The 17,778-nt window shown below is 40.8% G+C and overlaps 1 protein-coding gene across 5 annotated transcripts in view; it reads left to right on the forward strand.

Annotated features, from left to right (window-relative positions):
- The window catches only part of NHSL1 (NHS like 1), a 176,644-nt gene that overhangs the window by 118,192 nt on the left and 40,674 nt on the right, over positions 1-17,778 (forward strand). For all 5 annotated transcript variants that reach the window (XM_048489698.1, XM_048489669.1, XM_048489676.1 and 2 more), the window contains exon 2: positions 1,063-1,215. In XM_048489698.1, the coding sequence (XP_048345655.1) occupies positions 1,063-1,215 (153 nt within the window). The remainder of the gene's footprint in view (positions 1-1,062; positions 1,216-17,778) is intronic.

A 17,778-nucleotide genomic window follows, 5' to 3' on the forward strand; every position in this document is an offset into this window, starting at 1 on the left:
GACAGTGGCCATTCAGGACAAGGACCCACTGAGAACATTCCCTGGAAGTTAAATTGTCAGTCAACCCTTCTGTTGGCCATCCAGTGTGGTTGTGAATATATCTGCTATGATAGTTTGAAGATCTAGCAGTATGTTGTGAAACTTGTATGAGAAAGCTGCCAGACTGAATGTCACAAGGAGTTAAAAATATATTATACTTCCATTATGCTATTTGAGAAAAGTCAAAATAACCTGGGAACAGGAGTCTGCAACCTTCTGTTCAGGAACCACGTGTGGCTCTTTTGCCCTACAGTGGCTCTCTGGCCCACCTCACTGCCCCTTAGGTGAGAGGCCCATTAGCACTTGCAGCCTCAGGACCCAGGAGGGAGCCATCCCTGTCTCAGGGAACAATGCCAGGTGGCTGAGGAGCCAGTACAGAGTGGGAAGTGCAGCGTGGCCTGATGGAAGGCAACTGCTAGGCCTAATAGAAGGGCAGGAAACAGAGGGAACTGGCCAGTAACAGCCAGGGGAGAGCCAAAATGAAGGAGAGGAAACCACTTGGACCGAGGGGATGAGAGGTTGAAAGGCATCAAGGGGTGGGACTGGGATTGGCCATTTCTGTGTTGGTGCAGCAAAGTTCTGGCAAGAAAAAGAGATGCCAAGGGGAAGAAAGAGAGAGGAAGTGGGAGAGAGGGCGAGAGAACGACAGAACAGACCTGAATGGAAGGAAGGGAGGGAAAGGGAAAGGGAGGGGGGAGTGAGAGACAAAGAGAGCGCGAACACACATTTGCTGTTTGTTCTCTATCCTGCCCACTGCTGATAGTTGCTGGAAGGCTCCGATGTTGTTTTGTAAAAAGTGTGGTGCCTCAGGGTATTTAAAGGTCTCTGGCTGATGTCCTTGCAGCAACTCTGGTAATGTATAGTAGCAGTAGCAGTAGTTTATGGTTGGAGAATTGGAGATGGTGAGCTGATGTGGTTCGCATTTTTTTCTTACATCTCCAAAAGCTGATTAGTTATTTTGACAGTTTTTAAGTGCTTAGTTTAATTACAGAATTACAGTCTCCCTGCCTTTGTATTTTACAGCTGTCTCCAATCTAGATGAAGAGAGTAGATGGACTGTCCATTACACTGCCCCCTGGCATCAGCAGGAGAATGTGTTTCTACCTTCCACAAGGCCACCATGCGTGGAAGATCTGCACCGTCAAGCCAAATTGAATCTGAAATCAGTACTAAGAGGTAGGATGTTGCCAGCAACATTGTGGCTAAAACACTGAGGAACATGTGAGCAGCAAAATACTAAGGGAATTTTTTGTGGGTTGCATTTTTTTAGTTGGGTTATTGATTTAGAAACTATTATATGCCATTTCTCCTGAGACCTATTCAAGGAAGCACACAGAGTAAACCATATATTTAAATCACAAAACCAAAAACATAAAAACAAGTCATGAAACTAGGACTTAAAAGCATCACAATAGCATTCTGCAGCTGAAACTGAATATTCAAAAAACAGTTGAAGAAAAGTAAGCTTTGCTCTAGGTGAGCCTCAAGTGGGAGGGCGTTCCAAAGACCAGCTGCCACTGCTGGACAAACCCTGTCTCTTGTAGTCACCCACCTCATCACTGAAGGGAGGGACACAGCAAGTAGGGCTGGGAGAAAGGATCTTAACCAGCGGAGTGAAAAGTACAAGAAGAGGTGGTCCTTCATGTACCCTGGCCTCCAGTCATTTAGAGCATAAAGGTAAGAACCAGCACATGGAATTGTGCCCTGAAACAGATGACTAGCCAGTGCAGATCTTTCAACACAGGGGTGATACAGCTCCTAAATCCAGCCCCATCAGTAGCCTGAGTGCCACGTTTTGGACCAATAAAGCTTCCAGACACAGTTAAAGAGCTCTGCTTGTTTTTTTTTGTCCCCTCAACTAACTATCCATCAACCAGAGCACTTTGTTATATTAGGAACAAATTATGATACATATACAAAGTATGTATACATAAATCAATAAAACATGTAAGAGAATTCTTTTTGATTTCTGAGCTCTTTTCGAAACATTGTGAGTTGGAACAAAGTTAGCAGAGATACTTCTTACTGCTGCCCACAGAACCCCCTAAAGTTCTGTTTCTGAAGATCAGAGAACCCTCATAAATTCATCAGGAGCAGTCTGCAGTATGAGGAAGGAAAAGGTAAAAACCACTTTCTCCTTTGGGGTGCTGTGTAGTTTCCGGGCTGTATGGCCGTGCTTCAGCAGCATTCTCTCCTGACGTTTTGCCTGCATCTGTGGCTGGCATCTTCAGAATGCTGTTGGAACACGACCATACAGCCTGGAAACTACACAGCACCCTAGTGATTCCGGCCGTAAAAGCCTTCGACAATACTTTCTCCTTTGAGCAAAACTGCAGGTAAAATAATACAATGTACTATGAAATCCAGTTACCCACAGAAATAATTTATTAGAGCAACTGTTTCCCTTTTATGTCTGTCAAATAGTTATTTAGACATATCAAAGATATATCACAGAAATAAATTTTTAAACCTGGTAAGGCAAAGAAATCCTGTACAAGCTGCAGGGTCACTGAAAGTGAGGGCTTTAAACTTGAGTGGGAAAAATTAAGATTTTTCCTGCTGTTTACACTGCAAGTATGAAATGTCTTCAACCTGTCTTGCGGAGAAAGATTGCTAGTTTAGCATCTTCTAAAAGACCAGGGTTGAGCAGAAATAAAACGTCCTGAGGACATCTTGGGGAAAAAGCTTCCTCCCTAAAACACTTCTTTTCATGTCCTCAAGACATTTTGTGTTGTGCAGAAAGCACCATTGTTAGGTTGGTTTTCCTTCAGCAGGACTCTGAAGAGGAGGCATCAAAATAAATAAATACATAAAATTATCACAGAATTGGATACTAGAATGTCATACATTTTTTAATCCTTGCTTTGTTTTATTGAAGAATGGCTTAGGACTATTTTATTTATTTAGGAGCTTTATCTGCTGCTCTTTGGAGTTCTGCTCTATGCAACTTTATAATTGTAATGATAAATTATCAAAATAAAAACCATAATCCACAAAGGCCAGGGACGTTAAAACAGCAGAGAACTGCTCACTGACCAACAAAACTACAGTTTTGTCTGGATTAAGCTTCAGTTTGTTGGCTCTCATCTGACCCAGACCTTGTTTCTTGCTACTGTTCAACACTCATGAAAGCCAGTATGGTATAGTGCAGGGGTAGGGAACCTGCGGCTCTCCAGATGTTCAGGAACTACAATTCCCATCAGCCCCTACCAGCATGGCCAATTGGAGAGCCGCAGGTTCCCTACCCCTGGTATAGTGGTTAGAATTTTGATCTAGCATCTGGGAGACCCACATTCAAATCTTCCCTTTGCTTTGGAAGTTTATGCAGTGACTTTGGGCCAGTCACACATTCTCAGCCTAACCTACCTTGTAGGGTTATTGTGAGGATAAAACACAGGAGAGGAGAATGATGTGCAGAAGGGCAAGGCATAAATGAAGTAAATAAATATCAATCTAACCAAAGACGAATGGGCAGATGAAAGGTAAGTTAATTGGTGGGTTGAGAAAAAGACAAAAAATCAAGAAAAGTTTGATGATGTGAGAGCTGCTAGGAGGAAGGAGAGAAGAAATAATGCGGTTACAGAGGAGGAATATAGAGGAGAGTGAGTCCCGCCCCCCCCCCCCCCGGTCTTTGTGGGTTTGCCACTACAGCTGGGTCTGGTGGCTGCCGCTATTCAACTGGGCCATAGATTTCCCTGCTAGATGTTCCAAGGGGAAGGGAAGGAGGAAAAGCTAAAGGGGAAGGAAAATAATGCAACTTCCTATATAATAGTCCTCTGCCACAGTAGGTTGGGGAAATGTATCTTTAAATTTACTTCCTGTGGAAATGCATGATATAAGAAAATCATAGCTCTCTGGAATAAGCTTCTAATTCTGTCTATGTGTATCTGTAATGATGGAAAAAAGTCATAACCAACCCAGGGGAGATAAGTAAATGCTGGAAAATACACGTACTTATAAATTTGTTCAGCTCTGAGATGCAGAAATCTTACTGTGAATATAAACTCACATGAGCTTTTCAGTAATACATACTTATTGCTTTCTCTTTTGCCATCATTTTAAGTGTAAGCTTTCTTCTTTTGTTCTCCCTTCGAGGCAGAGGAAATTTTGGCCGTGGGATTCCCACTATTCAATTGGGGAGTTTTTCTTTTTCCTGTCACCTTGTGGGAGCCATCCTTTCCCTCCGTTCTTTCTTGCCTTGAAAGGGAGAGCAGCTCAGAGTAGTGTGTGCCAGACTAATCTTTTTGGGAACCTTTTCTCATACCTTCTTATCACTTCAACTTCATCTACTTCTAATCTAATACTCAATAGCTAACTTCTGATTCTAATCTTATTGATTTCTCTTTTGCTGTCATTTTAACTGTTCTACTAGCATTGCTTGTTTTGTTCTTGTTTATTTCCTTTTCTTTCTGGGTGCAAAATCTTAAAACATTGAGTGAGCACTGAACATCAGGAAAATGAAGAGGTGTAAGCTGTTTAGGAAACATTCAAGAAATTTGCTTTGAAAACTTAGGTTGATCCATTTTCGGCATGTAGTTCTATTCCTCTTTAGAGTCTCAGCTAGAGGTCTTTCATATCACTAGATATCTCATCCTGGAGATGCCAGGTGCTGAATCTAGGACAACCCCATGTGAAATAGATGTGAAACTTTGAACATAGTCTGAAGGCTGCTTTTACAAGTTATTGAATACAAGTTTAGTTGGGAATAGTTTTACTTAATTCACTGTAGCTACATCATTAAATAGGTATGATTAGTAGAACTGAAACCAGGTTCCTTGTCTGAGTACATATTTCTGAGTACATATTTCTAACTCTTTCCTTTCCCGCACACTGATGCTGGTTTAAATTCAAACTTGTTGTATACTCTTAAGCAACGCCAAAGCAAGTCAGATGTGGACCCTGGCTATGATTGTCATCTGTTGACCATTTCCAGTTCTGACAAAATGAAGGAACTACAGGAAGATCTGCCAATAAGCAACAAAATAGTCCCAATAGGATAGGTAATGCAAGATTCTAGGCCACACACAGTAGTGTGTGTATGTTCTCAACCATTTCAGCAATTGAAGAGGCACCAGGAGTGAGGGACAAGAGCACCTCAGCCTTCCACATTGCTTTTGACACTTTAAAATCATTTAAAATTTGTGGCATTGTCTACAGGTCAGACTTGTGAACTCAGTCATGTCTCATTCAGCCCTAGTTCATGATGTCTAGTTCAGTCTTATGCCTTTGGGGCCTTTCCCTCCCTTTTTTAATTCCATCTCTGACTAAACTTTGTGGATCAAAATGAGCAACTTGTGGAGCCTGATGGGGTGGAAAGGTGGCACGAAAATGTTTTTAGTAAATGAATATTACAAGATATATTTCCTTTAAAATATGTCACCGATTTGCTGGGTTGTTAATTTTTGTGCAGACAAACTTGTATACATTGTTATGTTTAAATGTGACAAAGAAGCCATGAACAAAGATACCAATATCTATCCTACTTGTTCAAAGATTGGAAGGAGAAAAAAGGTAGAGGATTCACTGTAATTATATATTTCAGTAATACCAGCTCTGCTCTATCAGTTTACATACACATAATTGAGTTTGTTACATTGAGTTGTGATGATTACTGGAGATTTCCCTATATCCAACTAATTCAGAAGTGACTTAAATAAACAATATAAATGCTTGAATTAATTGTGAAAGGCAACTGGTAGAATAAAAGTGATAGCCAAAATAATTTGGACCTTCCCTATATGTTTTCCCTCTCATTTATTCAGAGAGGAATGTGTTGTTCAGACTTTTTAAAAATATGTGTTTCCATTGATCAATATGTAGATAAACAAAGTGAGTCTTTCCCACTGGTGGTTATTTCAACTGAGACGATTATTGTATTTATCGTAATTCTGCTTTAGAATAAAACACTATCTGATTCCCAGATGTACTTATTTTAAAGTATTTTATACTGGATTGCATCTAAACACTCACAGATATAAAACTAAATGTCATGTGATTCATGATACCCCCCACCCCCCTTTGATTCTGTTTATGTTATCCTTGGCTTTTTGCCGAGTCCCCTCCCGAGCCTGGGGTTGGGTGCCGCCAATAAATTTTATGTTCCGCTGCTACTGTATTTTAAACTATTTTAGTACTTATATAATTATTTTTCCTATTATTGTATTTTATATGTGCCTATTGGCCTTTGTTCACTGCTCAGAGTCCTTTGTGGATTGGGCGGTATAAGAAAATTAATAAATAAAATAAATAAAATAAAATAACTAATATGTTCCGTTAAGGGTCTGCTGAGCAAAGGGGCACTAGGGAATGTGAACAACTGTTTTAGTTTCAGGTTTACAATGCTGAGATACAAGTTCTCTGGGAAATTAAATTACTGGAATTTAACAAAAAGTCAAGAAGTATCTGTCTGCTTTATTCTTCAGCTAGGCCAGCTTATTTGCATGTAAAAAAATCGATTCTTCTTTTTTTTAATTTTAGCAGACCAACTGGTAGCTACATGCTTTTATTCTGTTTTTAGTTTCTTGAATCCATTTATAGCACATTCGTTGTTGGGCTTGGCAACTTTCCATCTTTCAAGTTTTTCTCTGAAGACTGAATGGAGAACCAGGGAGAATCTCATTCATGCATAACAATTGTACATTCCATTTTGATCGATGGGCTCTACTGAAGCATATAGAGAATCCAAGCTTGAGGATTTAGAATAACTCCACACTAGTGAACATGAAACTATAGAAAAGATCAACATTTATGTTTGCTATGAGTTAATCAGCACAGAAGGTGTAGCAAATTGGTGTACTTATAATTCCAAGTTTGAACCATAGTGAGTTTCAAATGCTAGGCTAGGCTAAGAGCAATAACAGCTGGTGTGGTGCCCTGGAGCTAAGAGGCTAGAACAGGGGTAGGGAACCTGCGGCTCTCCAGATGTTCAGGAACTACAATTCCCATCAGCCCCTACCAGCATGGCCAATTGGCCATGCTGGTAGGGGCTGATGGGAATTGTAGTTCCTGAACATCTGGAGAGCCGCAGGTTCCCTACCCCTGGGCTAGAATCAGCTGCTGCCACTAAGCAGTGCCCATAGGGATGTTCAAGACAAGATATATTCCTTGGAGTTCTCCTGTCCAAAGACTAACCAGGGCCAGGGCTGAGAGTGTGTGTCTGGCCCAAGGTCACACAGGAAACTTTCATGGCACAAGTGGGAATTTGAACCTGGGTTTCCCAGGTCCTGGTCCAATACTTTAACCACTGCACCATGCTAGCTCTCCTTATCATTCTTACTGACAGGAAAATCATTTCAGAATCCTTGTGACCTCCAGTGCCAAGAGGATTAATATTAGTGTTTGCCCAAACAAGTTTCATCTGATTCAAGAGCAGCCCCTTTGCAGACCTTTTCCTGGATTAGATAAGTACTTTGCCACCTGCCTCAAATGTCCAGCCTAACCTTCACCTGATCTTAGGGAAAATATTTTGGCTTTGATAAACTGCAAACCCCTCTCCCAATCCCTTCTTGAAATTCATCAAAATATCAGTAAGACAACAGGAATTTGTCAATTAATGCTAGCTTACTTTTCTTTTGACCATGTCATTGGGTAGCAGACATAAACATGGATTAGGATTTGTTGGGCTACATTGTTTTCTTGTACCTCTCCTGTGCTTATTTAACTTCAGAATCATACTGCACATTTTATGCCAGGTACTTGCCAGTATCCCCCTCTCTCCTCATGTAGGGGTACTAGTCTTGTCCTACTGAAATACAAAGGCATGAAAAGTAGCAATTTTCATGACAAATGAAAGCATGCAGGATATTTGTGTGTGTGTGGAATGCATGCCATATATTTCTGCTCATCTCTAGTAAAGAGGGAGAAGACGTAGTAAATACTATTCTAGAGGTAATGGCAGATCTTGTTGAAGTTTACAGTTCAATTGGCTGGATTCAATCTTTCTTCCCAGTCCACTTTTTCTTCCCTTTGAGTACATTCCCTTTGAAAAGATTTACTGTCTTTAGAAATCTTGTAGGGTTGTTTCAGAGGATTTTTTTCCTCACCTAGTTGAGCCTTCTCAGACATCCCCAAGTATTTCCTCTAGCAGTATGTGAGCAATCATATAATGTGGACTTGAGTGCTTATGGATCTTGGCTGGAGTAACCTGCATTATCACTGTGTGAAAAATATGTTTCATGTTCTGTGATTTCCTGTGTTCATTACAATGGTTGTTCACACAAGTACATGCTTGAGGGCAGGGGCTAGAAGAGTTTGAATGAGCAGAAACATGACTGTGAACCATGTCCAAAACATCCTAAACAATAAACACAAAGGAATCAAATGTCACAACAGTGAACCCAATGTGGGAGCAGGACTCACAAAGGACTCCCACCAATGTGGGAGCAGGACTCCCACCAATGTGGGAGCAGGACTCACAAAGGATTCACAATGCTCCCCCCCTGGTGGGCAACATTCGATTCCCCCTGCCTGCTGAGCAGGCCTCCAGAATCCCTCCCACTTCCCATCCCACCACCAAAAGTCAGCCTGGTCATAGAACAGCTGATCCACAGTGAGCAGCTGGGCTGCAGAGCAGCTGCTCTGTGGGCCCTCCCAACCCCAAGACCCAGTCTTGGCCCACAGAGGGCCTGGCCAAGTGTCCTTGCCTCGCCCTCCCACCCCCAAGACCCAGGCCGGGCCTCCGGAGCTGCTGCTCCACAGGCCCAGCAATGCCTTCCCTCCATCTCTACTACCCGAACCATCCAAATTCTACCCATCCCAAGCCTCACCTTCCCACCCTCCCCACCCCAAAACTAACCTTGCCATCCTCCCCCATCCCTAGCCACACCTTTCAACCCTTCCACCACCACAATACTCACCTTCAAACCCTCCCCCACCCCAAGCCTCACCTTGCCACCCTGTCCCACCAGAACCCTCACCTTTTCAACCTCCCCCACCCAAAGCCTCTCTGTTTCACCCTCTCCCAGTCTGCCATCCCAAGCCTTGACTTTCAACCCCCCCTCCACCCCAAGCCACTACGTTCCATTCTTTTCCACCTGACCCTCACCTTGCCGCCCTCCCTGCACCCAACCCACTCCTCTCCATCCTCCCCCTATCCTCACCTTCCCACCTATCCCAGGTCACACCTCTCCAACCTCTCCTGCCCCCGAGCCAAGACCCAGAACCAGGTAAGCATCACACCCGAAGCATGGGGGAACCCTACAGCCCCACTAAAGCCCATTGCAAGAGGAGATGCTTCCTCTTCCACTCTTTGGTAGGGGCCACTGCATTCTCGCAATGGACTTTGCTGCTAGTAACAGAATATTTGATCAATATACTTTTTAAATATGGGCTAATTTTAAAACTTGATTTACTATGTAATATATGCATCATCCTTAAAAGGCAACATCAAGGCCATTTGGGTCCATACTGATAGTCTTAGAACAATTCATGGTATTGTATATCTATGTGCACTATGTACATATATAGATGTACATATATAGATGGAGATTTTACAATCATTAATCAGAGGAGTTTCCTGAATCAAACTCCTTTTAAGGACTGCAACCTGATATATTTTATTCAACTAGTGTGTATAAAATTGTGGCCTTTATATATGTCAAGTTTTTACATACACAACATTCAGAAGATCCCATTAATGCAAGAGTTATTCTATCTATATTTAGAGAAGTGATACCAGCTTTGTATGTATATTACTTTCAGTGAATCTTTCAACTTTTGGTTGTCTTTCATTTCTACACTAAATATCTTACAACAGTTATGTAAATGCATGTATCTTTGTTTCAGAAATAGCCGTTATGTGACACTATGTCTTTGCAACATTAGTCAGCCTGCTTCAATTCTTCAAATAAATGGTCCAGAAATTATAGAAGATAACAAACACCTGAATATGGAAATCCCAGCTGAAAGTGCAATATATTACCATCTTTAAACACTTCCTTTAGCACATTCTCTGTCTTCATTGTTGCAATCAGAGAATTCCAACAAAGTAGCTGAAAAGCCACCATGATTCAAGAACTGAACAGCTAAAACAGCCATTGCAAATGATATTTGTTAACAACATGTCACTTGGGAGTGTTCAGCATGATTATCTCCATTTGTCTGGGGCTAATTTGGATTTCTACGGGGATGTAATCTTAGTACACTTAAGGGTGATAAAGCATGATTGCTTCAGTCATGCTTACTTATCTCTGCATTTTGCAAGCTGAAAGAAAAGAGCTTTCTATCCAATGTCTGGCTTTGAATTTTTCTTTCTGAAACAGACCCCCTAAGGTCAAAATTTGTCTGCATTTTCTGTCTGTCTTGATGGATATCTTGCACATGCCTGATATAAATGTTCACATTTCAGCTTCAGTTAAAATAACTATATGATTTAGTGATTTTCTTAGAAATTAACTTATCTGTGAAGTAAGGTTACCATTTCCAAGGTGATAAAGATACTAGAAGGCTCCATATGACTCTCCTAAGAAACTTGCTAAAGCCTATAATTATTTCTCCAGGCTTTAGGAAATGTAGATGTTTCTGGGATATGAACTGAGCTATCTTTCTCTTTCACCCCTCTGTTGCTTGTTTGACTTTCTTTTAGTGTCTTACATTTTAATTATTGTATTGTGTTAATGGGGTTTTAAATATTATTGCAAGCTGCCTTTAGGGCCCTTTGGGTTGAGAACAAGCTTTAAAAACAATAAATTCACTTTCCCACCTATGGTGATATAATCCAGGAAAATTTATGTAGTGTGATTGAGCTACATTCTGCTCTAACATTGTCTCTGAGTTGGAAATGAAGAAATTTGGTCAATATTTAAGCTCTGAAGGAAATGTAACCTTGTTAAAAAAAACCCTATGCGACAATTCATAAGAAAACTTTGTACCATCCGTCACTTTCCAAAACACACTCCACAGTATACGTGCTTCATTCTATTTACTTGCAAATCTACACAGAAAAATCTGTCTCTTTCCATACAACACAATTTTTAAAAAGAATAATTGACTAACAAGAAATGAACAACATTCTCTTCACATGAATCCCAGTAAAGTCTGGTAAAAAAAAAAGCATCAGTGTTCACTAGCACCTGTAAAGCCTACCTTTATCTTTTTCCTTCTATTTGGCAGTTAAAATGGCTACTCATATCTCTCTTTGTAAATCTAGAGTTGCTGAATCTCTAGAATTGTGATGGTGATTAAGAGAACTATTAAATTGCATTCTCTGAGTTTCTCTGAATTCTCAGCAGAATCTCTGACTGCCAGCAAACGCAGACTACTTCAGAAGATAAACAATAGCTTAACAGTTTAGCTCTGAGCTCCCCACTGGAAAAACACACACACACCCCTAACTGCATGCTTGGTTCCTGAATGGATGCATAGCTCCTTTGAATCATGGCTAGTCTGCTGAACTAGTCTATATTGTTGTGTTATTCCTATTAAATGTGACCATAAAATACAGTTGTGTTGGATAATCGGCTTTCTGTTGTTTAGGGGATTTAATGATAGAAGGAGAGTAGACCAGTATTAGTCAAATCAGCTAGATTCTGTTAAACCAAACAAATTTAAGTTAATCTACTTTGGCAGATACATACATATGTTAGAATTCCTGACTCAGTTAAAAAAAAGTAAGGTGGGGTTTTCTTTTCAAAACTAAACTAAATTCCTCTTCTATCATTGGGGGAGGGGACTAGCCTAGTTTTGAAAAGACTGTGCCCAATTTCCCATCTCTTCTTATGCTGATTTCTGAAACTAGTCAGCATCACCTAAAGTTCCCAGAGAGTGAGACGCTTCTATGATTTTGTAGGCCTGAAACCTATACCAGTGTTTCTGAAAAGCCAGCAGTCTGGTAGGTAGAAGAAGAGGAAGAGTTTGGATTTATATCCCCCTTTCTCTCCTGTAGGAGACTCAAAGGGGCTTACAATTTCCTTGTCTTCTCCCCTCACAACAAACATCCTGTGAGGTGGGTGGGGCTGACAGAGCTCCAAAGAACTGTGACTTGCCCAAGGTCACCCAGCTGGTGTGTATGGGAGTGCACAGGCTAATCTGAATTCCCCAGATAAGCCTCCACAGCTCAAGCGGCAGAGCGGGAAATCAAATGCGGTTCCCCCAGATTAGAACGCACCTTCTCTTAACCACAACGCCACTGTAGGCACTTTCCTGCTTTCCATGCCAGTGGGGTGCGAGTGGAGAGGAGGACTCTGTAAAATACCGAAATTATGTAGAAAAGCTAATGGGTGGAATATATCTTACTTTTCCTAATTGTGCATTTTTATTCATTAGAAACCAAGTGGAATAAGGATACCAAGCTGTCAGTCTCCTGATGCATTTGTCTGACAGTGCAATCCTAGGCAGAGATACTCCAGTCTAAACCCATTAAAATGAGTGAGTAACTCTCCTCATGTGGAGTAACTCTCCTCAAGATGAGTGGAGTAATTCTCCTCAAGATGCACTCTGAATACAGTTGTTTTGAGAAACAAAATATGGAAGGGACGTTAAAGAGGATGTACAAAGTAAGGAGTAAGAACTTCGATTCTGCAGCAAAAAATGAAGCCGCTTCTAGTAGAAATATATCCTGCCACATCCACTCAGTGGAATCCTGAGATTGCTTTCCTGAAAATAAGCCCTGTTGAATATACCTTAGTAGAATTCTGAGTACATCTGCTTAGGCTTGCTCTCTAAATTCCCAGTAGAATTTGGCCAGGAATGAGCGGGCTATAAATAGAATAAAATAAAATAAAAATAGATAATTTCCCAGTAGAAACAGTTCTGAATTAGTGACCTATTTCCCAGTTCTGTAATTACAAGTATTTAATGCAGTCTGGCCAGATGCCTATGATTGTACTCCTGCTGTAATAAATCCTTTGATTCCTAGTCATTTTGCCCCATTGCTCAAATGAACAGCAAGAGCATCAGTTTCCTTACTCAATGCTCAGACTAAGGATGTAATCATAAGAACACTTTTCTGGGAGTAAGCCTCTAAGCAGACTTGGTTACGATTGCTCTAAATCAGGCGTAGGGAACCTTTAACACTCAAAGAGCCATTTGGACCCGTTTTCCACGGGAAAAGAAAACACTTGGAGCAGCAAATAATTTTTGACATTTAAAATAAAGATTACACTATATATATATAGGGTTTTTTTTTACCTTTTACTCCACTCATTCTGAGAAGTGCATGGATGCACCTGCCCTGCTGCCTGCAGGGCAGGCAAGGATGAAGCCGGTGGCTTCGCCTCGCCGGCCACCGGGAAAGCACCCGCCCCGCTCCAACGGGGCGGGTGAGAGGGGAAGCCCGCGGTGCTGCCCAGCCGATGGATGGGGCTGGCGGCTCGGCTCATGGAGCCGCAGTGCAAGGGCAGAAGAGCCGCATGGTTCCCTACCCCTGCTCTAAATAAGTGTTTTTCAATCTTTTCAACGTCACGGTACCCTTGACCTCACTCTTCATATCTCACGGTACCCCTGCCATCCTCACCCCACCTTCCCCTCCCAGTTCCCCTGCTTGCCACCCCTCACCTTCTCCCAGGGTTAAGGGAAGCGTGGGGGGTGGGGGGGAAGTGGCTGCTGACCTTGCGGCAGGCCTTGCCCCCTGGGCCATCTCCATATCCTTGCTGCTGCCGGCGGGAGACACCACAAAAGTGAGCGGGCCCAGTAGCATTGTCGCAGTACCCCTGGGACATGCTCACGGAACCCTGGTTGGGAATCGCTGCTCTAAATAGCCAAATAGGGTATTTTATAAGTGAAGGCTGCTTTGCACTATCCCTACCAACTCCTAACGTGATTTACTGGGTAGTTGTACCAATCTGGATAATAAAGATGCCTACTCATTTTGAAGTACGATTTCACAATTTGGTAAATGTATGTGGAAGGAATTTTGAAATTCTAAATGAAATTTTAGATTCAAAGATGCAGTACAGAAAAGGGAAAATGGCTTTCTGGGTTATTTTTATTTTATACATTTTTTACTCTGCTAACTGATTTGTATAAGGGCTTTTGAAAAGAATGCTGTGCAATCATACATTACCAATGCTCTCCCGCAGCTTTCTAATATGCCATTCGTACAAAGAAGCATTTCACAACATAGAAGGGAAATGGCTTCAAATATCAAAATGTGACCAAGCAGGCAATCATCTGGAGGGAATGAAGATGAATCTAGCAAAGCTTTAAGATTCCCGTACAATTGTTAGAGTCAGGGGATTGTTGGGGAAATTCCCACACCTCTGCTGGAAAGAGCAGAGAAAAAATTAAAGTAACTTTTACAAATACTTATCTTCCCCCAAAGTGTTTATACATGAGTTCAGCTTATTAAACCATACCATAATATGGGTTGAAAAATAATGGAGCTTTAAAAATATTTTTAAATAGTTACAGAAGGCAGGAGAAACAAATTAGCAAAAATTTTCTGGCCTAAATGTCTGTCTCTCTAGACAGTTTATGATTTCACATGTTTTGTAGCTACAATCTGTTGTTAGAAACTGTACATGTTTGCCAATTAGAAGTTTCCTTCTAAAAATAACCACAGTATTTAGTTAATGTAACATGTGACTTTCACTGACTGGTAGGTCTGTTACCATAAGGGCAAAGGAGATATGTAATAGAAGTGACTTTGAAAAGAAAGCTGTGCAAGCCTGCATTACCAATGATCTTCCCCCAGGTTGCTAATATAACATCATCACAACATAGAAGTGAAATGGCTTCAAATATCAAAATGACACAAAGCTGGTAGTAATCTGGGCAGGAGGAAGAGGGGGCTGTCATTCATTCTGTTTTCCTTGGCTGCCACACTCCATTTATAAAGCCCCAGGCTGTTTTTACTTGCATATCTTTCTCCTTCTGACAAGACAAACTTTAGGCATTCTTACACAGAGGAAGCAAGAGCCAGTGTGGCATGGTTGTCAGAGTACAAGGCTAGGATCTGGAAGTCCCAGGTGCAAATCCTGCTCTGGAAGCTGGGTGACCTTGAGCCAGTCATACATTCTCAACCTAACCTACTAATGAAGTAAATCTGACCGTCTGTTTGTGGGAGGCATAACTCATCAAAACATTTGAAAAGTAGCCACAAACTTCAGAATTCTTATGTTCCAAAGACAAAGGGGATCATAACATCCTGACCTAGATTATCTCCAGAACATCCCTCTGTTATTTGCAATTGAAGTGATGGTTTAATCCGTAGAAGCCAGTGTAGGGGAGACAGCACAGACTGAAAGGATAATGTATATCCCTTCTTTACACAAAGATCCTCCAGACAGTGTGCAAATTAAGAGGTCTTCTTGATACTACTGCTCATTGGAGTAATACCAGGGAGGAAACCTCACAGGAAGATGTGGAGGAAGAAACCATATTGAAAATACTTGTCATTATAGGAGAAAAATATGGTCAAACACCACTTAGGGGATTTGTCTATGAAGCATGCAGGGGAAAGCCCCTATAAAACAACATTTTGAGTGCAGTGAGCTACTGGAGGGGGTATGCTAGTGTTGTATAGCTTCAGGAAACATAGGCTACAGTTCAAATACACTTTCAGCCACATGGGTACTGTGATGCAATCTGGCGTTGCTGAAGTACATGAATGACTTGTTCTACCATGTGCATATCACCTGACCAGCCCTTGCTTAAGGATAGCACTACAGATGTACGTGAAGGGAATCTCAGAATATTTGGGATTTTGCAGCAGCATAACATATTCTGTCAGATAAGGAAAATATGTGTATGTAAAGCTATAGCATAATGTCTTTTCTTTGAGGTTTCTCAAAACATATCATTTCTTAGCACAACCCAAAACCATGCAGTTAAACAAAAAGGTCAAAGTGACTTTTAAAGTTACCTCTTCCCCCTTGTAGGTAACCATACATTTCAGCCTTTTGAGTCCTTAGCCTTCGGTATGAACACTGTAATCTTCTGAAAGATTCTTTCTGCCAATATATTCTAGTATACAGCATACACTGTGCTGTCTTTTTTTTTTTTTTTAACAAAGGCTGGCTTTGAAGCCTAGAAATCTGCTGAGGTTTTGCAAGCACTTCTCAGTTTCGTATAATGTTTTAAAAAAGATAAGTAACCATGTAACATAATGAGCTCAGGAGATGTGAGATAATGATGGGAAAACAATGAAAATTGTTATCTGCCATAATCCTGCACCTCTGTATTTAATGCATAAATTTGACATTGTACTCTATTCAGAGCGCTGCAATTAAAATCTACCTTTGTCTAGGGAATTAAATTACCAGTCTCTGCAAAAAGGACTTTTTGTTTTAGAAGTTGTCAGAGAGCACATTTTTATTTGATTTCATAGCCACTGCTTACCAGCTTTGTGGAAGTCCTGTATCAGGTTGATGAATAAATGTAGGTTACAGAAAGATTGGTTCTGACTTCACATGGATTTGACTCCCTGGAAAGCAAAAGGAAACATTTGATTCTAGGTTGTTCTTCTGTACAGTCATTCTGTACATAAGATTCCTGAAAATGGTAGGACAGGAACCTTTTTTCTACAGAAGTAGAGTTGAACATGCAAACACTGTTGCACAGTAGAAATTAGAAAGTTAATTCTTTTTGACAAAGTAGGGAACAGTGTCTACTGTGCTTGAATTAGACTGTGCATCTTTAAAGTGCACATCTTTCCGTGCTTGTTAAAAAATCAGGTCAAATATGAGGACTTGCTTCCTAGTGCAAGTCCATTGTGGGTATGTACGGGAGGGACAGTCTTACGGATAGTGTTGTGAACCTGTGCCTATTTTTTCTTCTTCTAACAAATCCTGAACCTCACAGTCATTCCACAAATAACATGGGAGGAAACACGTTTGTACATTGATAGAGATGCTGCAAATCCTGGCCTTCTGTATATCTAACTTCATGATGCATTTATTTCCTAATGATAATCCCAAGTGGATAGCCATGTTAGTCTGTAGCAGCAACATGAGACAAGAGTCCAATGGCACCTTAGAAAATGTATTCCAGCACATTTTTCAGGAGTTAGTGAGCTTTTAATCTCAATGGTGCCACTGAACTTCCTTTTTGTTTTATTTCCAAATATGTTGCCTCATTTGTAAGAGTACACCTAAAACATAACATAGGAAGTAGTATATTTTATAAAGTGATGCTACATTTGTTTTTGTTGTGCCTCTGGAATGGTTTCCTCTTTTCCCAAACTCTCCCAGTTTTAACAAAGTTTAGAAATAACCATGTGCTCTGTTTTCTTGTGGTAGAGAAATAAGTCTCAGAAATAAAGGCAGGATACTACTGTGTTTTTCCTGCTATTGGTAGTGAGCATACTTAAGATATTGTTCAAGCAGTTATTTAAATAGCCATGGTTCTGGCAACTATTATTCAGGGTGTTTTTTTAAATTACTGGTTTCCAGGATACTATGGCATTCATATTCACAAGTGTTAAAATAAAAAATTATTTTTATCAACAATTGTAGAAGCACAAAGAAAGACTACCTAAAGTGATCTAGATTTCTAAACCTTTTAGTATCATGGTAATCTATACTATAAAACCAAAATTAAACTTATTGGAAATATAATCCCCAAACACCCCTCCCCCCTTTCAAAACTGATTTTCTGGAAAGGTAAAAGTAGCAGTTGGAGTCGATGGATTAATCTGTTCACCCACATGAAGATTTCATTTTTCCCTTATGCTCCATCATCTGTTTATGCTTTAGCCATATTTCACTGAATATCAATTAAGGAAGAAGAGAGAATCAGGAAACTTCTACAGAAGTGACAGGATTCTGGCCAGTTTCAATGCAGGGAGAGTTGGCTGGAAGGCAC

This window comes from Sphaerodactylus townsendi, linkage group LG01, assembly GCF_021028975.2.
Source record: "Sphaerodactylus townsendi isolate TG3544 linkage group LG01, MPM_Stown_v2.3, whole genome shotgun sequence".
Classification (NCBI taxonomy): domain Eukaryota; kingdom Metazoa; phylum Chordata; class Lepidosauria; order Squamata; family Sphaerodactylidae; genus Sphaerodactylus; species Sphaerodactylus townsendi.